The 27,432-nt window shown below is 36.5% G+C and overlaps 1 protein-coding gene across 11 annotated transcripts in view; it reads left to right on the top strand.

The window, feature by feature from the left end:
• Window positions 1-27,432, top strand: part of PCLO (piccolo presynaptic cytomatrix protein) — a 340,916-nt gene that overhangs the window by 178,598 nt on the left and 134,886 nt on the right. For 9 of the 11 annotated variants that reach the window (XM_027711469.2, XM_027711472.2, XM_027711471.2 and 6 more), the window contains exons 7-9: window positions 9,204-11,412; window positions 16,621-16,769; window positions 24,339-24,420. In XM_027711469.2, the coding sequence (XP_027567270.2) occupies window positions 9,204-11,412; window positions 16,621-16,769; window positions 24,339-24,420 (2,440 nt within the window). The remainder of the gene's footprint in view (window positions 1-9,203; window positions 11,413-16,620; window positions 16,770-24,338; window positions 24,421-27,432) is intronic. The other 2 variants (XM_039388718.1, XM_027711470.2) reach the window with 1 other exon arrangement.

Here is a 27,432-nt window from a genome sequence, read left to right as displayed (position 1 = left end):
CTGAGCCAATCCCAGAGCCTTTAATTGCTGAGGAGAGGTGTCATTTCTGAAGAACTGCAGAGGTGCCGAGACTCCTGCACACAGAAAAGGATTAAAACTCTGCTGCAAAACAGACCTTGCAGGAGGAGCCAAAAGTAGGAGCTGAATCTGCTCTAGTTGCAAGGAGTGGGACTAACCCCCTCTGTCTTGAGTCATTTACAGGTAACATCTCTGTTACATGCAGCTGTTTCCACAGGCTGTGAGAGGCACAGGTGTTATTGTGTGAGCTGAAGAAAAACTGCATTTTCTTTCAGTTCAGTACTCTGGAGGACTAGTTCAGATTGACTGCACATTATGCCTGTGCTTGGGCAGATGAATCCTCACTCCTGTGAATAAACAAGGGCTGTGGTGCAGCATGTGGTGTCTCGTCAGCTACCATTCTTTGGAGAAATTCTGGAGTGAAAGAGAGGCAGAAAAAACCAAGATTTTCTCACACCTTTTTTATTTGTGTGTTTTTTCCTGTAAAACAAGGTTAATATTTCCTTTCTTTCAGAGATAGAGGGTGTTTTGGTGTTGATTGTTTCGGGGCTTTTTTTGTGGTTTTTTTTTTTTAATTGTAGCTGAAAGTTTGCAAAGTAGCCTGATATCAGTTGAAAACAGATGGTGTTAATTCAGCATATGCATATCATACTGATAAGTATAAACTGTTCTGAATTTTTCTCACCAGTATTATCTGGCCAGGATTCTTGGGTAGACTGCAAGAGAATTTAAAGTATGTTCTCATTGACTGGGAAAATATTCTTTATAATCCAGTAAAATTTTCCATAGATGAAATCTGAGTTTCAAATCAAATATATTATTCTGACTGAGGGGAATGACAGATAAAGATTTGTGTGATACATGATAAGAAACAATGTATTATTGATTTCTATGAGTGGATGAGCCCATGCTAAGGCTATTTCATTACATGAAGAAAGATTTATTCCAAGATTTTTTTTATTTGAAGATAAAGTTGAGTGATGTTTTTCTCTATTGCCACAAATAGCTTCATGATTAACAAAACCCAAAGCTAACATTTAATATTTTGGTTTGATATCCTTTAACAGAGTTGTTTTCAATTACCAATAGAGACTCACATTGTCTCTGTATCAGAATATATTACTAAGATACAGTTCTTTGTCATTATTTAGTTAAATATAAAAATGGGCTGTGCTGGAGACAGAGCTCATCGTGTGCTAACAATGTCTGTATCTTAACCTAGCACAGGCATCGAGTTGTCCACTCGCATCACAGAACTTTTGATAACTTTCCACAGGTTAGACAGAGAAGTACTGTGTATTTGCAGTCTGTTTTTATGTAAAATGCCTTTAAAAACGTCAGTGAAACAACAGAGAGGAAAAAAAGAACTGATGATTGATAAAGAAACACTAATTACGTTGCAGTGTAGCATGCAGTGTTATAGTATTGTACACAGTCACTATGAATCTACAGGCTTTGTCTTAATCTTGTTAAGCAACTGCCTTAGAGCAATTCTGGCTTTGCCATTAGTCTTTCTCCAGATAGTAAACCTTTCTCTTGTTCAAACTATTGTTATGCAGTACCTAGACTGCTATATACCTTATCCTCTGTTTTCTCATTTGTTTCATAATCTTTTGAGTTGTCAAAGCAGAATATGCTTCAGAAACCTCCTCCTCAGAAATTTTCATGAGTCATGAGGAAGATAACGTACAGAAAAAGCCATTAATTTTAATCCTTTTTGTTTTAAACAAAAATTGGACTATCTTCTTAAAAGTAATTTACAAATGGCAAAAGATTTTAATTCACAGACAAAGATATTTATTTTGAATTCTTTATCAGAATCAGGCTTCAGTCCTGGACTAGCACTGAAGTAGCACTCAGAGTGCTAACTGGAGTTGATACTGAAAACACAGTATTGTAGAAATGGTGGAATAGTGTTTTCTTTTTGCTAAGTCCCTTGATATATTTTAGTATATTCATATATAAATAAAACATTTAAGGATATTTAACATATCTTAGAATAAAGCTTATAAAGACAAGCATTTAGGAAGCATCAGTAGGTATTGCCTACATAGCAGTTATATATTTCCTGCAATGTTTTCAAGCCTCTTATAGCAAAGTATAAATCTATATTTGTCATTCAAAGAAATTTGGACCATATTCCTTTGTTTTGAGGACAGGGTTTTCCCCTCTTCTCTCCTTTCCCCCTTTCCCTTCCATTTCCCTATTTTTCCTTCCTTTTTTTTTATTTTTTTCAGAAATTGAATAGTGAGAAAAATATTGAGCCCATTTGCTACAGAGGTTTCAGTGCAGAAGCAATACTCTACTCTGACAATTTGACTCTTTCTGTTATCCTTTACAGATACCCATTGTCTGAATTGATCTGCCAGAGATTTTTTTCCCCATTGGAGAGTAACTGAGATACATGTAATTTGTATACATTTTAAATAATTGGACAGTGAATTTCTTATATAAACTGATATCCCAGAACACCTTACAAAGATAAGTAATATGGTTGCAAAGATAAATAGCAAAGAATAATGGATGGAAAAAGAAATTAGGAATAAAAAAAGAAAATAATTGTTTTCAAATGAGTTTTAAAGGTTACTGTGAGTTAGCCAGAAATATTTCCCTTTTATATAAGACTTAAGCTACAAAAGAAAAAAATTATTAGCAGTGTTGAATTGTACTAAGTCTTCAGTGAGCAGGAGAAGGAAACAGTATAGATATGATTTATAGATACAAGGTAAGGAAATTAAAACATAAGCTTGTGCATAATGTGTATGTTGTCTAAGATCTGTTAAATGCACATACATGGAGTGTTGTTCCAAGTACAGTATTTAAAGTCAAAGTTTCAAAACACTGGATTTCATTTTCCTCACAAACTTATTTTCCACTGATGCATTCCTGCTGATTTAAAATGCTATTTCTAATTTTTAGAAACTGAGGAGGGAATTGCCCCATTGCCCTTACAGGCAAAAGTTGTCAGTCCTGTTCCAAATGAATCACAAATCAGTTAGTCTGTGTAAAACTATGTCTTGTGTGCAAACAACTGGGAATAACTATTATGTCTGCTCTCATAAAGTAGATGAAACATAGATTTAGGTCTCTCTGAAAATCACTGTGTAAGAGCCACATATGTCTGTAGTTTGCATATCAAATTTCCTTTAAATTTCTCCTTTCTCCCCTCAAGATCAAAAGAAGCATATCGCCTTTTATGTGTTTAACTGAGGAAAGAAGTTGATATCTCACATCACGTCAGCTGTTAGGAAGTGCACTATGCTGTTCCCCTTGCATTTGAAGTGAAAATGGCAATTTCAAGCAATTTCACAGAGAAAATGAAAGGAGCAAAAAGATGGAAAGTACAAAAGTGCTCATCTGAGGAATAAGTGACTCTGACATGAAGGAAAGCAAGAAAAATCTGAAAAATTCTTATTGTTTTGGAATAGACTATTTCTAAAAAAATTATATTGAGCCTAACAGAAGAGAAATTTATCTTTACAGGTCTCCAAAAGAGTGAGGAAAAAAAAAAAAAAAAGGAGAGAGAGAAAATCAGACTGACTGGCATCTCAGTGCTACTGTGTAGTGATTTAGAAACTAGTTTTCTGCCTGACTGCTCAGTCCCCAGAGCAATATACTTGCAGAAAAGAAAAAGACAGGAGTTGCATTAAAGGATAGCTCTAGTATATTACTCATGAAGCAGGGTATTTCACTCCCATACACAAGGCCAAACCCAGCTCATCAAATTAATCTTCCATTCCCCTTGCCAGCAATGGCACATAAGCCAAGGCAGTACTGGTTGTAGAATAAGGTTTTACTGATGTTTAGAATGTGTTCAGAGCATGTACTAGTCCATTCTCAACACTAGTTGATGAGACTAGCTTTTATAAATACATGTTTTAATATATTTTGCTTACCTTGCACAACTGGTCTGCTTCCCTTTACCTGTTTTACCCTTGTGGATTCCCACACTCTGTGGTTCTTCATGCTGTAGAAGTGACCCTTTGTCAGCCTTTGGCAGTGGAGAGAAATTTCTCGATATTCTTGCTCTAAAGTTTTTTACCAAGAGTTAACAAAGCTGGTCCAAAGCTGGTCAGTCATTACCAAATAATAAAGTCCAGAAAGGTCCATAAAAATTTAGATGAGAAACTATTTCTTTGCTTGAGATAAGCTACAAAACATCGTTCAGTACCTTTGCCTCCATCCTACAAGAAGATGCAGTTAAGGATTCCATACTTACAATGAAGTAATCTAATACTAGAGTATTATATTAGTATCCTTAGAAATTAGGTTTCATTTTCAAGCAATTTTAAAGATACTGTTAAATCACTGAGAGGTCTTTGATAAATGATAACAGAATTATATGAATTCTTTCTAGTAAATTAAAAGTTTAAAATAATTAAATGCCAGAATCTCTAGCTGTTCTTTCTGATGCATTTCTAAGAATGAAGAGCACATGCTGTAATACTGAGTAATACATTCCAAAACTTTATAAGTAGAATGGCTTCATTACAATTGCAGTATTTACTTTTTGGGGTTTTTGAGGGGTTGCATTTGGGAAGGTTTTTGTTACATGAAAAATCCAAGCTGTGATGGCTGGAACACACAGAGCTACAACACAGGCTTCACCTTCCATTCCATTGCTGCCTTAACAACGTGCATTGGTCCCCACCTTAAGTGATCTTTCTTCCTGACTGGGAGAATAATTTCTATCCCTTCACTACCTGACATCAGATGCAAAGTTTATTCCCAGTAATTTTTTTTAATACATATGTGTTTGTCTCTCAAACTGATGCTAGTTGTGAGTTTTCCAAGCAAGTTTATTGACTGCATGGTCCTTGTTTGAAGACAAAAATATTATTTTCATTTTTTTTGGTAACAGAAAAACCAGGGTACAGCAAACTTCCTACTGACATTTCAAGTGTGTTGCAAATCAACATCAAATGCTTCAGGAAATCTAGGCCTGCAGAGAGTGAGTTTTTGTTCCTTTACAGTGTAGAACAGGATTTCCACCATGCTGTTGAGTCTTCAAGGGATTGTGGCAGAGGAGTAGTCTCAGCTCTGACTCACTTTACCTTTGCTTTTCACAGCATCACAGACTGTAAGTCTGACATCACCACGCAGACTACATTGTCTAGTGGTGGCAAACTAATAAGGATGCTGTCATCACAATTGTAATTGGTTTTGTGCATATGCATACATGTATGCATATTGTATACATCATTTGCAGGATTTTTTCCTACTCATACAAAAAAAAATTATAAATACAGGTCTATTTTTTGTCAGCTCTAAAGAGGACAGGAGAATAACTTGAAGTTTGCTTGTGTCATGATCACAGAAAATGTTAAAAGAACAATGAATAATGAGGGTTACACTTCTACTACTAAAAATCAAACGTGCAAGTATGTAAAAGTTGTATACTCAAGTGTGAAACCTCAGTTCTCTGAGCAAATGAAGTTAATATCCAAGCATGGCTATGTGAATGGAGAGTGGGGAGAATGCAAGAACAGCAGCATAGCATAATCAAAAATTCATTTGAGGAGAGGACAAGAAAGATGGAGTAACTAGAATCAAAAACAGTATTTAGAGGTAGAAATTCATCACAGATATCCTGAGCCATTCAGTCCTCCAAAATAAACTATCTCTTTAGAACATGAAGCAGAAAATAGGAGTATTTCCTAGTACTTGACTGATTCTTGTAGTGGGTTCGAGTCTTTCTGACCTTGTCTGCAATTACAGCAAATTGGAAAAGACAAAAATAGGTAGAAAAAGGTATTTTTACAAAGATTCACAAGGAATAGGATGGTCATCTCAAAGGAGTTATTCCAAAGTCACCACACACTTTAAGAGGGTTCACAAGCCTTTGTCTGGATGACCTCTATAAATTAAAACGCAGAAGATAGCGCACATCAAGACTAATTTGTATTGGCAAGGCAGAAAAGGGAGGTTTTGCTAAATCTCTTTGCATGCAACCTTCAGCTCAGTGTTTTGATTTCCTCACTGTGATGTTATCTTGTTGTTGAACTGCAAAAGTGAGGACTCTTTCTCCTGTCTTTATTTCAAAACATTGTTAAGTTTAAAAAATGGGGGAGGGGAGAAGATTGTTCCTTGATTCTTTAATTTGTAATATTGGGGAGAACATCTCTATAGCTTTATCTCAATCACAAGCTTTGGACTTATTTTAACAAGGTCAGATTTCCCTCAAAGCAGATCTGATTATCATTAAGTCCATCCTGAAGGGATATCCCAGACTTGTGTGAAATTATACAAGGATCAACAATAAGATAATAACGTTTGTATGGATGCTATGGTGAAACAAGAAACAGAATAATTTAATTCTAGTTCTTGAGATTCACAGTCAACATTTAGAGTGATGATTTGCTAAACACAGAATGATTTTTAAAAATTAGTGAGGGTGATCGTAGATAGCTAGAGTAAACTGATTAGACTTAAGATGATGGAAAATGTGATAAAATATGGTAGAAAACTTCATGGCTTCTTCGATTAGAGAGCTTGCTGAGGTCACCTGTCTGACATCTAACCTAACCTTTAACCAGTGATTGTAAGGTGTAAGAACGCCTTCCTGTATTTGATAAGTTTCTGCGACTCCAGAGTAGTCTCATGAAGGTTTCTGCCCCATCTTTCCTTTGGGTACTTTGAATGTAAAATGAGTATAGCTTTATAAATGTGTTATGAGGACCAAAAATACAGGGATAGGACTAGACAGTACAACTATTCCCTTCCACTCCCCAAAAATTTGATAAAGAGATTAGAATTTGGCAAAGATCAGCCCTATCTTGTCTTTTTCTTTTCCCTGTTATTTAACAAATTAAAAAGAAGTGCAAAAACTAATAACAGCTACTTTAAAGTTGTCCATCAAAATACTAGAGGTGAACTTCCCTTCAATCTACTATCACAGTTCCCATGTAGCATGCTAACATAAGTGATGATGAAAATATCCAGGAGGAAGAAAAAGCCACACATTTTATTACAGTACTAAAACAAATTTATTTTTTCTTGTCCCAATATAAATATCAAGTAAAAGTAATTAAGACTTGCCTTTTGTGAGAATAGCAACTGAGAACTACAGGTTATCAATACTTTTTCAAGAGCAAGTGGTAAATCTTCCTGTAATGTTTATTAGTCTAGGATTCTTTAGATATAGACAGAGATATAAAAACAAGATATGGGGGTTTTTTTATAAAATGCTTAGTAGTCTGACACTGGGCTTTATTAATCAGCAGCTTAACTATCATCTGAAAATATTAATTACATAAATTTTTATAGAGCTTTTAATGATTTTGTTATTAATAGCACTTCCCAATACCAGTGACCATCTGTGACTGCTCGACCATCTGCGATTGCTATTTCAGTTCAGGAGGGGGAAATAGCGGTGTTATTACACTGATTTTACAATATAAATTATTAGCCAACTAGACCTACTGTAGATGATTAATTTGTCTTTGCTTATAAGTACACAGTGAGCAAGAGAAAATTAGTTCCTTTGATTTGTTGGCACAACGTGGGTTTGGGAAAAGGCCATGGGAAGCTGAAAAGATTAAATTGCTTTTATTGCAATCTGAAACATGAAAAAGTTGATGGAATTTAGATGAAGAAAATGAAAGAGATGAAATGACACTTGAAAAGGTAGCAAATGTTTCTTTAAAGTTCCATGGCAAATGATTTGCTGCGTATTGTAATTTGCTAAAGCTAGGTAACAGGAGCAGAAAAAAGGGATTATCAACACCTTTTTAAAAAACTTTTACAGTTTGTTGATGCCATATTAGAATAAACAGAGAAAATACTGATTTATAAACTCCTAATTAAAATTAATCTTGATGACTTCTTATCTGAGTGAATTAGCATTTATTTTAAAAGAAATTACATTTTTAATTAAAAACAGTTAATGCTTGCAGAAATGCTGTCCTTGCCTGCAAAGGCAGAAGAGTGAATTGGTTATTATTTTTTTTTATTCATCCCTTATTAAACTCAGATAAAATACTTCCATATTTTGCTATCAACATGTCTGCATTCTGTAATGGCTGAGCTGATTTTTTTTTTTTTTGGTGCATATGTGTAGATCAATCCATTTTCCTTTGCTGAGACAAAATTTCTAAGAAGTTATTAGTGAGATAGGATACAATTTCAAAATAATTCAGGTTCCACTTCTTAATCTATCTACATTGTGTGGAACCTAAACTTACTTCAAAACTAAAAAGAAAACTTTACAAAACCACTAGTAATCCAGGGCACGAATTAAATTGCATCTAACCAGTTGCATTGCTTACTGTCCTAGTTGATGAAGAGACACTGGCACCTCAAAAAAATTACTCATGAGCTTAAGGCAGATATTTCTCCTAGATCAGGGAGAAGTCTGGACATATGGACAGAACTAAATTTCTGTAATTTTATATTGTTTAACTTTTTTAAAGTTTTAAACTAGTTTTCTAATTGGAACAAGTTTCACTTACAAATGTCTTCAGTGAACTGAAGAAAGCTCATACCAGTTTTGTAAGCATAAGGATCTCCCCTGAAAATACATATATTTTGCATCAGAGGTGAGGCAAAAATTAAAAGATTATGTAACAACAGCTGTTGTACCAAATGTGTTGGCACCGGAAAGTCCCACTTTGCTGTCTGGATTTCAGTACAAGTTATAGCTGCTTTCTATATGCTCAGTGTCTGGCTCAGAGTTATCTATTTGACTGTACAGATTATACATAAATTTAGATATGAATGTGTATATATGTATATTTTTAATTATATAGACTTTTAAATTAAATTTTGTATAAAAAGTAGTTGTATATGTATATGTATTCCAATCCCACACACACATGCATTGAATATGTTTATGTATAAGTCTATGGAAATTAAAAAAAAAGTAAACCAACAAAAACCAAAAACCTTAAATTATAATCAATTCAATTTCAAGAATATAAGGTAGATTTTTCAATTGTAGGTTGAACAAAGTCCTGATGAGTGTCACCCTTATTTTGCATTAGGTTGCTCATCTTCCTGACCTTTAGCAGCCTCACAGCAATTTTTCTTGCTATTTTCTGCTGCTTATTCACAGATACCTCAAACTTTCCTCTCTCTTAGGGAAAGTACGTGGTTAAGATATAAAGCCATTCCATAAAAAAAATTTAAACAACTTGGGATTAATTTACCTCCCAAATAGTGATTCAGTCTTGTTTCTTCTATTGCAGTCAAAAGGTCTTTCAAGCATAACTCCATCAGGTACTCAGAAGAAGGTGAAGAGGACTCTGCCCAACCCACCTCCAGAGGAAGCAACAGCAGGAACTCAGTCCCCATATACTTCTGTGGGATCAGTTTCACGGAGAAGGATTTGTAGGACCACCACTATGGCCAGAGCCAAAATTCTTCAGGATATAGACAGGGAATTGGATCTGGTCGAACGTGAATCAGCCAAGCTTAGGAAGAAGCAAGCAGAGCTAGATGAGGAGGAAAAAGAAATAGATGCCAAGCTGAGATACTTGGAAATGGGCATTAATAGGAGGAAAGAAGCCCTACTAAAAGAAAGAGAAAAGAGAGAGCGTGCCTATCTCCAAGGAGTAGCAGAAGAACGTGATTATATGTCAGACAGTGAAGTTAATAATACCAGGTCAACCAGAATAGAAACTCAGCATGGCTTGGAAAGACCACGTACTGCACCCCAGACAGAATTTAACCAGTTTATGCCACCACAAACCCAGCCAGAAACACAGTTTGCCCCTGCTACAAGCCCATATGCTCAATATCAGTATTCATCTCCTGCCCTGCCAACTCAAGCACCAACTCAGTTCACACAGCAATCACATTACCAACAACAACAGCCTTTGTATCACCAGCAGGTTTCACCCTATCAGACCCAGACAGCTTTCCAAACAGGAGCTACTATGTCCTATACTCCACAGGCTCAACCTCCACCATCTCAACAGCCATCATACCAACTCTCATCACAGATGATGGTGATACAGCCAAAGCAAAGACAGACCACATTATATTTGGAGCCTAAGATAACAACAAACTATGATGTAATTCGCAATCAGCCTCTCATGATAGCTCCAGTTTCAACTGACAGTAGTTATGCAGTTTCCCAGCTGGGCAGTAAATACTCTACCTTGGACTTAAGGATAGGACTAGATGAGAGAAACAGCATAGCAAGCAGCCCTATCTCAAGCATATCTGCAGATTCGTTCTATGCAGATATAGATCACCACCATACACCCCGAAATTATGTGCTGATCGATGATATAGGAGAACTTACTAAAGGAACAGGAGCACTCGGTTCCAGTTTTAGCCTCCATGAGAAAGATCTGACCAAAACAGATCGACTGCTTCGCACAACTGAAGCCAGGAGAGCACAAGAGGTGTCAGACTTCCTAGCACCACTGCACACTTCCTCTAGGTTACATTCCTATGTTAAAGCTGATGAAGACCCAATGGAGGACCCCTATGAGCTCAAACTTCTGAAACACCAGATAAAGCAAGAGTTCCGTAGAGGTGCAGAAAGTCTTGATCATCTGGCTGGCCTGTCACAGTATTACCACGGAGAGGGCAGCTACAGGCATTTTCCAAAATCTGAGAAATACAGCATAGGTAGGCTTACTCTTGAGAAGCAGGCTGCCAAGCAGCTCCCAGCAGCCCTCCTTTACCAGAAGCAGTCAAAACACAAGAAAGCTTTGATAGACCCCAAACTAACAAAGTTTTCACCTATCCAAGAAAGCAGAGACCTTGAGCCTGACTATTCAAGTTATATGACTTCTAGCACTTCAACACTTGGGGGAATTACTACTAGGGCAAGGCTTCTTCAGGATGATATTACTTATGGCCTTAGAAAAAACATCAGTGACCAACAGAAATACATGGGGCCACCACTGACGTCATCCATTGGAGCAGGCCTTGGGACTGCACTAGGTCCAACAATGAGATCCACACTACAAGATGAAGCAGACAAGTCTTATAGCAGTGGTAGTAGATCTAGGCCCTCATCTAGACCCTCCTCAGTGTATGGGCTCGATCTGTCATTGAAAAGGGATTCTTCCAGTTCTTCTTTAAGACTGAAAGCCCAAGAAGCTGAACCCTTAGATGTTTCCTTTAGCCATGCAGCACCTTCTGGAAGAACTAAACCCACCAGTCTACCTATTAGCCAAAGCAGGGGAAGGATCCCGATAGTAGCACAGAACTCAGAGGAGGAGAGCCCACTAAGTCCTGTTGGACAGCCAATGGGAATGGCAAGAGCAGCAGCTGGACCCTTGCCACCAATATCTGCAGATACCAGGGACCAGTTTGGATCGAGCCATTCATTACCTGAGGTCCAGCAGCATATGAGGGAGGAGTCACGGACTCGAGGCTATGATCGAGATATAGCCTTCATCATGGATGACTTCCAGCATGCCATGTCAGACAGTGAAGGTAATTTAGGCCTCAGACTGGTATCTTACTATCACAACCAAAATCCTCATTTCTATGCATGTGTCTAACTTTTGTTATACTTCAAAGACTTGTTCTTTTTCTGTTCCTTGGTGCATCTTCTGTGTATCTACATTTTTGGGGTTCGATTTGCTTTGTTTTATTTGATATTTTTTATTTTACCCTAACAGCAGTTTCTGGATGGTGTTAAGCTACTATAGCATGCTCACTATATTGTTATTGATTTGCTTTCCTTTTGGTTTGCTTGTGCATTTTCCTTTTCACTTGTTTGTGTCTGCTTTTCCAATGATACTATGTAGAACACTCCATGTACAATACAGACCCTACCATCAGTCTTTGTGTGGAACTTTCTCCAGTGACTGTGAATCATTGAACTTTTTTGCAGTAGTTTTTGTTGGGATTTGGAAATATTTCCCAAATCTCTAAAAAAACTCTAGTGATTTTATTTGCATGAAGTTTCATAATAGAATTCAAGAACTGATAATTCCATCTCCTGATGCACCAATTGAGATCTGTGTTTATATAGAAATAGTCTGTTCATTAAGTACATATTATATGTTAGCACCATACAAAACTTAACGTGATAGCAAAATAACATTCCACATATGGTTTGTTGAAAGCATCCTGTCCTGTGGACTTCTGTGCATTCAGAATTGTGATTATGTAAGATAATTTGCCATTTGGATGGTTCAAGACAATCTCATCCTTCAATAAACTTGCATAAAGTATTTTACTTCTATTGATGGGTTATGCAGTGTAGCTGGTTTTATATGCACCCCGTACATATGTCTGCCAAATAAGCACAAGAGTTTATCTCATTTAGGTTCATGAAAGGAACATTTCTGATGTATTATAAATGGTGCAATTAAAAATGCTGCTTATGAATAAGTACAGCAGAATGTTAAAGCTGATGTTGAGTACTTAATAACTGCAAATTATGTATCAGTTTTGTTTGAGTCAGTTCAGGCTTAATATATTCTAAATTGTTTAAAAATCATAAAGACCGTTTGAAAGAAAATTAAATGAACATGTTCGAAATTGTATGCGCTCCCTTAACCTTTTCTTATGTGTATTTACTGCACAATAAAAGAGACTTTGCATGCGCTATATTGTCTGTAAATGGCAATGATTGTCTCAAAAGACACATTTGCATGATTATGAAGTAGAATGGTTTATTTTCCAGGTTTATACTAACCTCCATTCATTATTACATTATTGTTTTTTAACACATGCTGAATTTTTCATAAGCATTAGGAAGTTTGATCTATTTGCCTTTCTCATACTACATATTAAGGTCTTTGTTCTGTAAGTTTCTTTTCACATTTCTTACATATTTACAACCCCCTCGTGAACTCTGTGTTTCAGGAGAGGCTCGGGATCATCAGCTTTTTTTTGATTTTTATCAGAAGTTTAAGAGTTTTCATTGTCCTTAAATTCTTAGCACACAGAGTCCTATAATTAAATCTGAAAGCAATTGAAAGGAACTCCCTAAGTTGCAACTATATCATTATTCCTAAATAAGTGATGCTATCATGTATCATCTCAACTTGTGACTTTTAAAGGTCATTCTAGAGTGACATTGTAAAATATGGAGGACTTTTCCTCCTGAAGACTAAGGAGAACCAAACTGAACCAAAAATCCAATTTGGTGCTATTCTAACTCATACAAACAGATCACAGGGAATTATATTTCTGCCCTACAGTGCAATAAATTTTGCATATATATTTGTACAAGACATACATGTTACACTTCAGATAAAACATGTTTTCATTTTAAATTAGTCTCTGATTAGTTACACCCTCAGAAGTATTCTAAATCAATTCACATATTCTGTATTAATCTATGTCACTGATATGTCACTGAACACCAGGACTTCCCCTTTTAGCAATCTTTTTCTAATTTTTATTAAGATTTCATCTTCACAAATAATTTATTTCTTGATAATGAAAACACTTTATGATATTTTTTAAAATATGTTGTCTAATAGCAAGTAACCTGTATTGAAAATAATTCATATAATTTGAATGTAAGACAAAAAGTGTTCCAAAGAAGCAATTACAGTTCTATAGAAAGTTATGGCCTTCTTTTTTCTGGACTGCACTCTTCTCTGTAGTGCCCTATTGCCCTGACAATGGACAGCTATTCTGGCATGTTTCATCCAGCCTTTTAACACAGTTTGCTTTGTTGCTTCTCTCTCTCTTTTTTTTTTTTTTTTAAACCAACTGCTGCATGGTGTTGATGAGATTTCATTAAAAGAAATCAATCTTAACCACTGCCTTAGGAAAACTCTTCTTGTGCTATGGCTTGATTTATCATCTTAGGAGACTTTTAAACATGAATTTAAGTCAAAGTATTACATTTAAATTGTTTTTCTTTTGTTCAAACTGAGAGACGTGCTTGAATTTCTGTTCAGTTTTTATAAGTCGCATGCCAACAAAAAATACCAGAAGAGAACACAAACAGGACTTTGAGACTAAACCTTTTGTTTTTCACTAAGTACGTACTGCAACAAATCTTAAAACTATGCTTCAGCACATAAGTAGTACTGACACTGGGATTCCAAACTTCAAACAGGTTAAAAAACACCTTTAATGTCGAAAGAGCACAACATCCAGAGCTTCCCATTGAAAATAAAGTGCATTTTTGAGCTTTTGAAATACCTGGTATTTTCTCAGGGTTCCCAATATCATGGGATAGGTCTCTATCAACCCCCCACCTGCCAGTTTCCACACACTACTAAGTATGTTGAAGATACTAATTTTCAAGAATGCTGAAGGTAGTACTCAATTTTATGAATATAAATAGTCCTTGCTGGTCAGCTTTTATATCAGAAGACATAAAATGTGCCTTTTCTCACCTAAAGAATTTTTTTTTCTACTCTATGGTAATTTGGTAATTATATAATAGGGTATATAATAGGATTTAAAAGTTTAAATTTGAGATATGAAGACATCGAGACATCAACACAGACAATGCCTTGTAATTTTTCATCCGTGGGATTTAGATTGATCATTACTACTTCTCTAATCAAGTTCCTTGGACTCCACAGCCTGGAGTTCAATATCACCTGGTTAAACTGTTTGGAATTAACAGCATGGGACCTTATTGACTCCAGCAGGAGTTTTTTACAGGTGGAACCATCTGGCTGCATACTGTTAGTCTTAGAATAAAAGGATGACCCCTCTCAGGCTGTCAGTGATTCATCTTGGCTGTTCTCAGGTTTCCAGCTGTAACAAATCCCAGCTGAGCAAGCCAAAACCAATGATGTGTGTATGTATATGTGAGTGTGGCGTGTGTGTGTCCACATACACATACATAACTTTTTAAATTTCATATAAAATATACACATTTACGGCAGTCTGATAAAAAAGGTAGGCTGGTCTGAACTGCAGTATGGAATTCTACTTTTTCGAAAGAAGAAATCCAGCAAAAGTCATTTCAACTGGGGCAGGAGGAAAAAAAAATATCATTCTTTCATCTGCTGAGCTAATGACACAGATTGTGATAGTCAGCGTTGACATCTGGGGTCAGTAAAATGCATTAGGTTCTTCATACAAGTTCCAGAAAGAAGTTCTGTCAGGATGAGCTATGAACCAGCCTGCTATGTGCAGGCACTAGTCAATTGGCATAAATGTGTAAAGCATAAAGGATTTGTGTATTAGATCATAATGGTTTATTGAGAGCAGTTGTTCAATAACTAATCACTAGCCAGACAAGCATCAACCTTTAATAATGTTTATGGTAATTCCTATATGCTGATCTAAATAATATTTCAAACCATTTTTTGTTAGGTTAAGTTTGTGCACAGTTGTGCAGGAAGAGACTGCATAATATCTGAAACAAGAGTAAGAATTTTCTGAAGGCCTAATATAATACAGGGTGTTGTTTTTACCCATAAGAAATATCATTTTCCCAAAATCATGCGCATATATTATTTCTCTTTTTTTGAGAGAAATTCAATAAAATAATAATATTTTTGTCCCATTAATTTTTTCCCAATTATTTGTCAAACCAGCTAGATTATGTTTACTTTCACAACTAAATAGGAGAGATTATGCACACTACCATTTTTCCTTTTAAATTTTCTTCTGTGTCATGTCAACACACACACTTGTTACTATAGCAACTACTGACCTTATGTAAGATTTTCAATTTCTTGTGGTTTTGCTAAAACAAATATTGTCTTTCTTTGATTTCCAAATTTGTCTTGCTTAATAAAGCATAAAATTCAAACTTACATTACATTCTAATTAACTGCACAATGCTTTGGTTTACACTGGTGGGCAACAGAAATAAAAATCTATATATTGTATAGTGGAAATATTATTAAACGTGTAGGACATGATTCTGATCCAAATGGAGTAACACCTATGTCAGCTGACCCAATAGTCAGTAATATAAATATATACATTGCAAAACTGATTTCAGTGAAATGGTGTTATTTGATCTTCAAAAGGGATTTTATACAGATTTAAAACTCTTGCAAATAGAAGCACATTAGACTTGTAGAATTATTGCAGAAAGAACATGCTCACTAACAATCCATACACAAAGGTTCATACTGCAAAATCAAGGGATGGAATTTAAAATGGGAACACTTGCAATATTTCTGCTTACAATTACAAGGAGTTGCATAGATTGCTTCCTATCTACTTTGATTTGGGTTGATACTGATTTCACAAAGAATTCATAATTTTCCTGTAAGTAGTTATAGATTATTTCCAAAGTATTTTGAACCAATATTCAGTTCAGAAACTTGGGAATTGGTGGAGTTTGGGTTTTGAGGGTTGGTTATTTTGGGATTTGTTTTGGGGTTTCTTAAGTTTGGGTTTTTTTACTTGGTCTACTGCAAAGTAACTAATCTGACTAATTTTTTTTTCAACAAACATTTTAGAGTCGTGAAATCGGCAGTGTATTTCTGAGCTGCCTGAAGGAAGATTACTATAGCGCTCAGCAGCAGGTTTCTTCTGTATTTAATATCCATAGGCTTGACATAAACAGAATCTTCTCCCTTTGCTGTATCACAGCTAAATAGTGCTCAAGTTCAATGTCTCAAGTCTCACCTGTAACTTTGCTTTAGCTGCATGGCCAATTAATAACCACTCTGCATGTTTGCTCTGCACAATGCACATTATTGCCCTTTGCCCAGCCCTGGATCAGAGCATTTGACCTGTCCTTGGTTTTCAAAGCCTACCATCTCCGTCGCGAAGAAACAGATTGGTTTGACAAGCCCAGAGAGTCTCGTTTGGAGAATGGACACATCCTCGACAGAAGGCTGCCAGAGAAGTTGGCCCACTCTCGACCACTAAGTCAACACCAAGACCAAGTAAGCTGTCAAGTAAGACATGCCTTTAGTTTTATAAATGACTGATAATTTGATCTTACTGTCCAATACTGTAGGGACTTCAGGATTAATCAAATTCCAGTACATTCAGCTGTAATGCTGTTGAACCTATATTCATCACCAATATTTGATGATGAAATTAAATTAAATTCCCTCTACAATTCAGTATTAATTTTGCAGGTTGTCTTTTGATTTTTGAAATGCATCTGAAAGGAATTAATCTCCTAACTGGAAATATCTATACATTAAGTGTCCATATTAAAAGAAAAAATGAAAGCAATTAGTGTCGTTTCACCTTACCATTCAAATTCAAGTCCCTTCTTTTAGTAGTTGAAGGAAAAGACTTGCTTTATCCTGTAGATAATTTTTTCCGCTTTCAGTTGGTGAATATAATTCCAGCAGTTCGTGATCAATTATTGAATAAGTCAGTAAGACTTTATCAATCTAATAATTAGAATATTCCATTTATTAGAGAAAGGAAAAGTCCATATTCTGCTTTTCAAGCTTGCTGACTTGGAAATCTAGTCACATTAGTGTACCATCCCATTTCATCTTTATATTAACAAAGTTTATGCATTTCAAGTATCCAAGGTCTTCAATTGTTTGTTACAATTTTTACTGATTCACTTAGATTATATTCTGATATATTCTTATATATTGATTTAGATCACGTTTTTCCATGAGATGCAATGGATGCAACTGGTCCATTTCCTCGGGACAAGAGGAAACGGCCTCCAGTTGCACCAGAGGAGTTCTACATTAGATATTAGGAAAAAATGTCTTTGTGGAAATGGTAGTCAAGCATTAGAACAGGCTGCCCAGGGCAATGGTGGAGTCACCATCCCTGAAAGTGTTCAAAAAACACATGGATATGGCAGTTGAGGACATGGTTTAGTGGTGAACATGGTGCTGGTGGTGGTGGGTTGATGATTGGATTTGATCAACTTAGAGGTCTCTTTCAACCTCAACAATTCTATGATTCTAAGAGAAGATATTGCATGGCCCCGTTGTGATACTTAATACCTTATATTTTGTTAGTTCCTCAGAAAACATACAAACAGGAGTATCTTACTGTCAGGCAGCCTTCAAAACTTTTATACTGGTGAGCGTTTTTACTGACATTTGACAGTCGAATGTAGGTTTTATGAAGCAAAGATGTAGATGTTATGAAGTAAGTTTTGATATACCTCACAGTACAAGCTGTCATTTATTTTTCCCTCTTTTCCTATCTCTAGTTTAGCTTATATTGAGATGTACACAGCTCGGGTTGTACCCATTTCTTGTTCCAAAAAAGGGCTTTACAAGATATAATTCTTACAGAAATCTATTCAAATAGATCATGAATCAACTTTATTGCAAGATAAAGGATGTTTTTGAGTCTTCACAGCTCTTAATATCACTGGCAATAATTAAAAAACTGACTCTCTGATCACTTACTTTAATCCTTATGAGAAACATTCATTATTCTAAGCATACATAATTGTATTTGACCACTAAAGTGTTCTGAGATAAAAATGAAAATTTCCCTTCAAATCAGGTTTATCCAAAAGGGAGCCCTGTGATAAAGAGGTAGTCAATAAGATGTGAGGTTTTAGTCACAGAGGTCTGATCTTTGTTTTTTTCTCTCATATAAATAGCACTAAGACTGGTTGAAAAACTTTGATCAAAATTTTTCAAGAGGAAAGTTAAAGGACCTAACAGTTCTTTTCCTGAATGTTTCCAGGAGGAAAATATGTGTTTTTTTCTCTTCCTGAAGCTGTTTTGGTATCTCATGGTTATATGGAAATAGAGATACTGCATTAAAATCTTGACAAAGACCACAGGTTTTGGTTTTGTAAAATATGGGATGTAAATTGGAGCGTGAACATGTTCTAAATAATTTTGTGTGGTGCCATGTAAAGCCTCTGCAGAAGAGAAGTGATGTGTAAGGAGAAGCTTTACAAGAATTCCTTCTTCATCTATTTCCATCTGAGTTAGCTACCAGTCACTCACTGGTACAAAAAAGTATCAATAGGTCTGTATAAGAGTGAAATGCCAGTGCTCACCAACTCTACATCATCTACCTTATCAAAACTCTACTCAGAGCTTGTTTATCTGTGAACATTTGTTTGAGAAAACTTAAAAAAATTAAATATTTTCAGACATATCCAGAAATGAAATTGTTTCATGACAAGATAAAAAGGTCAGAGAACCCTTTCATTAGCTCCACATGGAAAGTAAAACATTTAGCAATAGAAGCAAGTCAGTATTAACATCTCTATTTTTTTTTTTCATTAGTTTTATATTTTAAAGTTACCAAGAGAAATAAACCGTTTCAGGCCCATGAAAGTGGTGAGGCAAAGTAAACACTCCCTAAAAGCTTTTTCAGCCCTGTGTGTAACAAAACAGTTACTGAATTCATTGTACCTGTCTCCTGTATCTTCAACTCAACCCTGCACAGGGAGCTGTAGTGTCCGAGTATAATGTACTCTAGAGCTAAGAATGGCAAATCATTCTCCTTCCTGAACCATCTGAACAGGTTCACCTTCATCCAGAGCTTCCCTTGCTGCAGAAGATTTCCTGAAATCAGTTAGGAGGGCAGTTTCCTAGTTAGTATAGGAATTATACCATTGCAACTCCTTTAGTCCCTTACTGGGCACAAACCAGCCACAGGAAAAAGAATTATAGCACTAGTCTACTTGTAATGTATCAGTCCATGTTTACAAATACACTTATTGGCTGTAAATTTGCCATTTGTATGCTCTTCTTTTTTAAAAAAAAGAAAATATTTTACTGACTATTACAATATGTGTATTCCAGAAGATTTTTCTTTCACATATGTGAAACATCAATTTCCTTACTAGATGAAATCAGAACTGCTTGATTACATTCCACTGGGCTTGTACAAAATGAAAAGTAATAAATAAAGAACAAGCCTGTGCTTTTGAAGCAAGAATGCAGTGGAGCAACAACTCTGAACTTTCAGGTTTCCATAGATTCCTTATAACCTAGCAGATTAAGCTCATATACTCTATTATAAATATGAAAATATATTTGTTTCTATAGTAACTTCCATGGTGTTATATAGTATTCTTAAATCACATTAAATTGCAGTTCAGTTAAATATCTTGATAACCATTTCTCAATATATTGATTCTGAACTCCTTCCCTGAGGACAGTAAATGTGGTTAAACCTAATCAATAAATAATGTATTGCAGATTTCCCACTGATCACTGTTGACCTCAACAGTTTGCTTAGTCACTGCCAGTTGACCAGACCTTCTTTAAATCTCCAGACATGTTTTTTTTTCTTATTATTTTCTGTGAAAATTATTTGTATATCCTGAGCTAAACTGGCTGTTACAAACAGTTTGGGAAGGAGCAGTAGGAGAAGGTGCCAGGGCAGTAAAGCTTCATGACACAGGCATGGACAATGAGAGCACATTAGCAGGCCATAAGTAGTTTCTTTGTGAGGGGTTTTAAATACTTCCATCATAAGTGGGTCTTTTTAAGCTCTAAATAAATAACAAAATCCAAAACTCATAATATCAGTGTATTGTTATCAGTTCACTTTGGCAACCATTTTCTAGTCACAAAAAGAAGGCAAGGACTCTGGGCATGAAACCTTTTGAATGCCATCCCCTATTTTTAAAGGCTGTAAAAAACATATTACCATTCTCTTGAAATTTAATTCATACCTTTTTAGCGTCACTTGGATATTTAGAAATTATGAAAAAATGGGCCATAAGGTGAACAGTAGGGTTAAAATGAGAAAATACCATTTATGACAGAGATACAGAAGGCAGCCTGCAAATTTTGTTCCACATTTTTTAAGGCCATCCTGCTTAGTTTTGATTGTTTTCTGTCTAGCAAGGAGATTTTATTTTAAATTGTAGTAAACTGTTTTCTATTAGAGGGTTGAGGTTGGAGGCATTTTGTGATTCAGATTCTCTGGAAATACGATGAGAAACATCATATTGGACATTTCCAAATTTAGAGTAATTGTTAAAATATTTAATCTAATGAGTGAATTGTTAGCCACCCCCTCACTGTAATTCAAGATGGAATTTAGCAAGCAGTGCCTCATTTCTTAGTCACCCCGAAATGTTGTTTTCACTGCATGCCAGAATGACTTCTAGATCAAAAGTCGGAGTGCTGTACTCACCTAATTGCAGAAACAAATGGAGCTCTTTGCAATGTAATAATGAGCAGGAGCAGTGTATTTGTTAAGTTTTTCTTCAGTTCGTGTTTTGCAACTTATCTCCAGCAGCAGCAGAGAGAATTTTCCACCTCGTGGATTTCTAGAGAACTTGACATTTGTGCTCTGTGCAGAGGGAATGCAGGGATTCAAAGGGGCAGGATTACCACAGCTGTGGAAATTCTTGGTGCCAGCTTTTACAGGCCTTGTGTGCTCATGCAAGTACCTGTGGTATTCAGAAATTAGGATAGATACTAACCCACCACCTTGAGCATCCATCATCCTGTTCCTGGATACCTAACTCAGGTAAAGTTTCCCTCAAACATGGCATTTCCTAGAGGACTACAGCCAAGTGTAGCTGCTGAGATTCACCTTGTCAGTCCCTGTCTAATGTTGGTGGAAGGGGAGGTGCAGTACCATTTAAAAACAGTAATTACCATGGCTTTAATGACCTGATCCAAACACCAGTTAATACATTATAGATGTGGCTATGGTCTTCACCTGGAATACTAAAATACACTTCATGCATTTTATTTCTTGAACTTAAATACAGCACTAGAGAATTTTTTTCTTCTGGATTGTCCTCTTTACCTTATAAAATTCCCCTATATATGAGGCTTCCATAGAGTTTCTTTATCAGACAAAACATCGAAAGACAACAAAGGGAAAATATGGTGCATATTTAATCTGATCCTCCGTAGCAGTCTTAGAAAACCTCAGCGCATTTATTTGCCGTTCATTCCACTGACTAATAACATAAAACCCATGACCAGAGCTTACATTCCTTGAGGAGGAGGATGACATTGCAGGGGCTGAACTGCAAGTCGAGTGTACTGAGTGCTCCCAAACAAGTGAGGAAGGATCTTCATGACAGGGACAGGTGGCAGAAATCTCTGGACTTTGTAGCAAATAAGTGGGATCAAGTCATCTTTTGCCCTGTGACCTAGATCTGGGCTTGGGGACTTACACGTCCTCTGTTCCTGCAGCAGGGCAGTGGAAGGAAGGCTCCTCTGCACAGTAGTTTGTATTTGTGGGATCTCTCTGTATCTTCACTGGGGAAACTGAGAGAAGAGTCAGCTAGAAAGGCCTCCTGGCACATATATTCAGATGAGGGGAAATCAACATCAGTGAAGTTAGAAGATGTGGACGACTGGAAACACGAAAGGATTTGTGTGCTAGAGGTTTTCAAATATCCAATAGATTTCAGATAAATATGGACATTAGTGTTTAAAGCAAAAGCATCAAGAACAGTGTAACTGTTCTTTGCATTATCTATTTACAGCAAATACTGTTTTTTTCTATTTATTCTGCCACTTTCAGACACGTATAGGTCTGAAAGTAAATGCCTAGCAACACATTCAATTTAAGTCCCACCAATGATAAAAAATAATATGCTACCCTGAATGCTAATAAACTTCAATGCTTTTATTCAGAGCTATATGAATCACCAAGATTTATTTTCTCATAAAATTCTGGAAGTGAAAGTAATGAGGAAGTAATAGGCTAAAGAAGGAGGCAGTATATATTTTCTGACATATTTGTCAGCAGTCATGTACTATATGGCATTGAATATTCTTGGATTATTATTTATTAAAAAAATGTTGATATAGAAAGATAAGATAGCAGTATTAGAATAATATGAATTGAAGTTTAAGAGCTGCAGTGTTCCTCAGTTAGATTGAATTGCTCCCAGCAAAATGTATCTCAACTAAAAATCTATTCAAATGTGTTCATACACTTCTTGTGAACTGCAATATTTGTATTTTTTTTATTTAATTCCAAAGAAAATGAGATACATTTTTTTCAGATTTTTTACAGTTTAATGCAAACTACACATGACAAATATGTTACTTTTACTGTTATATTACACCTACTGAATATATGATAATGTCATTAAAAACATGACATTCTCCCTATCCATTTATAAGCGTGGAAGCCTCATGGCACTTTATATGCTTCTGGTAGTGTTAGACTCTGTCCTGGCAAAATTCCATGATAAATTCAAACGTCTGCCTGATGTCATGCTCTGATTTATTCTGGAGTACTTGTCCACTACCAGATCCATGATCTCCTTTATGTCTGACATAAATTAATTACAGTCAATACTACTCTCAGTGTGTTATGGGAGGATTTCAGCCTTCTAAATACAACATCATTCACTGGATGGAAAACTGAATTACAACAATAGATATATAAACTCTTCTGCTCACTGTGGGGTTGAGCTAAGCAAGTCCCTTGACTTCTCTGTTTCCCCTCCCCATCATTTATGTGTGCTATCCATTAACTTCATAAACTCTCCAGGGCAGAAACTAGGTTTGAAGCGCTTAGTTCAGGAGGAGCTTAATCCCTTTAAATGCTACTTAAATATAAATAATAGTAATAAACTCTTGGCAGGAGGTTGCTGGTACACTCAGACTGCTGCACTGCCATACTGAATAATATTGTCCCTTTGACTCCTTGAGCCTCCCTCCCCACGGTCCCATCCTGAAGCAGTCACAGTTGTTCTCCCTCCTCTTTGTCTGGATGCAGCACCCAGACGTGGAACTGATGTGTCAGAGGCAGAGAGGTGATGGGTTCAACTTGGCTACCAAGAGACCAAAACTGTGGACAAAAAGGATGCATGACAGCTGTGAGGTGTATGTTGCAACCAGCACTCCTTCTGAAGGGTCATTTTGGTATAGGCTCAGTGTGGTCATCCTTGGCAGGTGGGTCAGCATGGCCCCTCCCATGCCCAAACCATGGAGCAGGTGGGATCGTCCCAGCAGGAAATCTGGCTCTTTAGAGTCTATTATAGAGGTGTATTGCTTTCAGCTTTGTCACTCTCTAGGATCAGCCCAGGTAAATGTTGTGCATTTTCGTATGGAATGTTGTCCTACAAGTTTTAGTTTGGGTCTTTCAAAAGGCTTTTGGAATTTAAGTCAAGAGGTACATTGGAATATGTGGTTTTGCTGAAACTAAAGCAGTAACTCGTGGCTGGTTATACATTCAACCAACATTTTGTTTAGAGGTCTATGAATAGAATTTTATAAAAAATACAGCAATTATATTTAATTTCATTCTTCTCTTAAACATTGCTTGAATAAGGGATCAATGTTAAAAGAAACTACAGAAGACAGTGTCCACCTTCTAGTCATTGGGAAAAATCAGAACTAGAACCATATTTGAAATTCATCTGGAGTTATGGAAGCAAATATTCATTCCCCTGTAGAAGGATTTTGCAGTCTGAAAAATGTCTTGAAACTTGCCGGCATTTTTGAATTGTGAAGTTATGATATTTTCCTGGATGAAATATGTTTGTTTGCTTGTTCCTGTTTCAACTGTCTGAAATTATTGATACAATTGTTGTTGGTTTATTTTTTCATGACATGCCTATTTGTGTTCCTCAGATAAATGGGAAACCCCTGCAGTACATTTTCCCTCATACGAGGCTCAAACTACTGAGAGACCCAAAGGATCACACAGTTTCAGGTAAAAAAACAACCCTCTATCAGACATGATAATTAATTTGATTAGCATGAATTATACAAAAGATTTGCAGTATTAAAAATAGTTCCTGTGTCTATGCAGCAGGAAATTCAGTGGTCATTTTAAATTGTGCTCATTGGTTATAACAGAAAGCAACGGAGCATAAAAAGGGTCACAACATCTGTTCAAGATATATAAGCTATACAGACGTTCAAAACAGAGGGAAAAATCTGTTGTGTTATCCATATAAGCAGTCTGTTTTGCTGTTGCTTTTTATATAACTCTATATTCTCTGCATGAGTTTTTATAAAATAGGCTTGTGTAGGTGTTCAACATGTACAGAACTGAGAATTTTATTCTTTCTGTTCTGGAACTGTACCCCCTACACAGGGGGTTAGCAGAACAATCAGATCCCATTTTTCTGTGGTATCTTCACATGGAGACATTTATCACAGAATTTCAGGTTTATTCTTTTTTCCCCTAACACTGACACAAATGCTCGCGTAAGTAAGACTCTGCTTGCAAAGGAGATATTGGCAAAGGTGACATTCATTCACCTCCCAGGTTGAGAGGAGGAACACAGTGAGATGTTTTCTTGTATGAAACTGTAAAAGGCTGCTCGTTACAAGACCTAGGACAGGTAAGGTCTGTCTGTCTGAGCCTTTTGGAATTGCACTCTTTCTCACATCTAATACTGATAAGGAACTCAAAGTTTTTTTAATACGCTGTGTGTCTTCTTTCAGAGGTGGATGGTTTAAGGGATTTTGTTGTGAAACCATTAGGCTTTCTTTTAACTTCCTTAAAAAATTCTAATAGTGTGTGTCAAACTCTGTTTCTGCACAGAAGTAATTACCGACTGCCAGCTCTGGTGTTCCCTCGAGCATTAAGTAGAAAGTGGCATGAACTTACTTGAATTGCTAAATATTGTTTTCACAGGATTTCTGGCAGCAAAATCTTGATAATTTCCATCCTCAGTATCCACCTCATATTTAGGGTGTTAAATGAATGTTCTGTATGTATTATGAGGTATTTTCTTGTTAGTCAGCGTAACACCCACTGATGATTTCAGGATTCAGAAAGACCCCTCCACCCACACAGCACAGTCTGAAAGGAGCCCTTGGCACTGCTGTGTGTCAGCCTGAGCTGCTCTGGGCCCTCAGAGACCGCAGGAACTCCTCAACATCCTCGTGGGGATCTTTGCCCTGCAGGGTGATGAGTAATGCTGTGATACAAACTGCTCTCTTACAATAGCAAGTGAAATTACAACCACACAACTGTAAAGCTCGTGATTTAGTGATGCTGAAGCCTGCTCTCCTATGCAAAGTTATTTACCCTCATGTAATTTGAAATGCCTATTCCAAATTCTCGACTAGTTCTCATGCTGTTAACCACAGCAACATACTGTGCATCAGGCTAAACCAAGGTATAGATATTGTCTTCCCATTTACCAATGCCCTGCATGCCATGAGGTCACACAGGATCAAAAATTTACTCAGGATCCTGATAAGGTTATATAGCCCACACTGGGATTGCTCACTGCTATAACTGTACAATATTGTACTTAAATTCTAATTGGAGTAAGCAAGTTTGACTCTGTGCCTACAAGTGTGACTGCAGTCATACTTTTGTGTTTTAGTCCAGATACATGCTTGGAGACCTGCACAGGCATATTTCTGTATGATGTACATATAAATTTAAAAGGCTTAAGTGCAAATTGTACAGAAAAGAGCCAAAGGTGGAATAGGGTGCCAATGGGGAGGACCTGAAACAGAAGAATTAGTTGTAGTTTTCACTCCTTTGAAGTACCGTAACTCCTTGACTATATACCTTCCTTCTTCCCCCTCTCTCATGTCTGAAGGATTAAAGTACACAGAAACTCTCTTCAAATGTGCAGTGCTTTGTGCTTAGCCTTCAACTTTCTAAATGACCTCTCCCAGAGATACATGGGTTTTAAAAATATTAATTTTGATTAAACGTTATTTGCAAACTATTAGCAAATGTCTTTGTTTATTAACCAGGCAATGACTATTAATCAGAGGAAGACCTAGAGTTCTCTTAGGCAGCAAAAGTTACTTAAAATACTGGTAAATTAAACAACATATACTTTTATATCACCTCAGCTATGTCACTACAGCAATACTGGATATTCATCTAGATGCCATATTTGTTTTGCTGGCTAGTTTCTTTCCATTTCTTTGTTTCTTTTTATTTCTTCCTTTTGTCTCTTTCTGCTCTCCCCTTCTCCCTCCCCTTCTCTTCCTTATAGAAATTACCGAAATGTTGAGTCGTTTTGTTTGCTATACTTGCTACATAAACACAGGAAGAGAGTATATTAAAAAACAAAACAACCCTCAGTAAAGCTCACATGGGGAGTCAGATCTCTCCAAGAGAACAGCCAGTTGGCCAGGCGGCAGTGGGAGTCTCTGTTGCATCCATCCCTTCAGTAGCATCTTCAGCTGAATTGTTGTGTTGCTGGATACTTATCAGCCAGCTGGCCTGTGGTCCTGGGTGACCACAACAGCGTATCCACTGTCTCTGATTACCTCACAGTATGTACAAAACAGCCTCTATCTTAGCTATGCACAAAAGCCTGTCCTATGTGATCATTTATGCACAGGCAGGAACATTTTCTACAAATGTTTTAAATTATCTACGTGCAGTTTAGTCAGTTCAGCAGCAGGAGCTGCCTGGAGAGATACTGAAACACAGGTTGTCCTCTTAGGGAATTAATCAACACATCTTCAGTATACAATTAGTGTATCTTAACTGGAGTGTGCATAGCAGAAGCTACATAGGGAAATGTCCCAAACTGTCCACAATTCCCACTTGGAGAGTTCCTGTAACTGTTGACCAGCTGCTTTGCTGGGAAACTGGCCAGTGCTTCAGCCCATCATCTCGTCTCATCTCATCTCACTGGAATTCCTGGGCCAACCGGTGCATTAATGATTCAGTGTGCCGGGTCAGCCCAGATAACCAGTTATACCACGGCCGTAACAGTAGGACAAGCTGGAATTT

Source organism: Pipra filicauda, unplaced genomic scaffold (genome assembly GCF_003945595.2).
Source record: "Pipra filicauda isolate LSUMZ 115617 unplaced genomic scaffold, ASM394559v2 scaffold101_size5749837_pilon, whole genome shotgun sequence".
In the NCBI taxonomy this organism is placed as follows: Eukaryota; Metazoa; Chordata; class Aves; order Passeriformes; family Pipridae; genus Pipra; species Pipra filicauda.
Note: the sequence above shows the minus strand (reverse complement) of the source record. Positions and strands in the feature narration are given on the sequence as shown.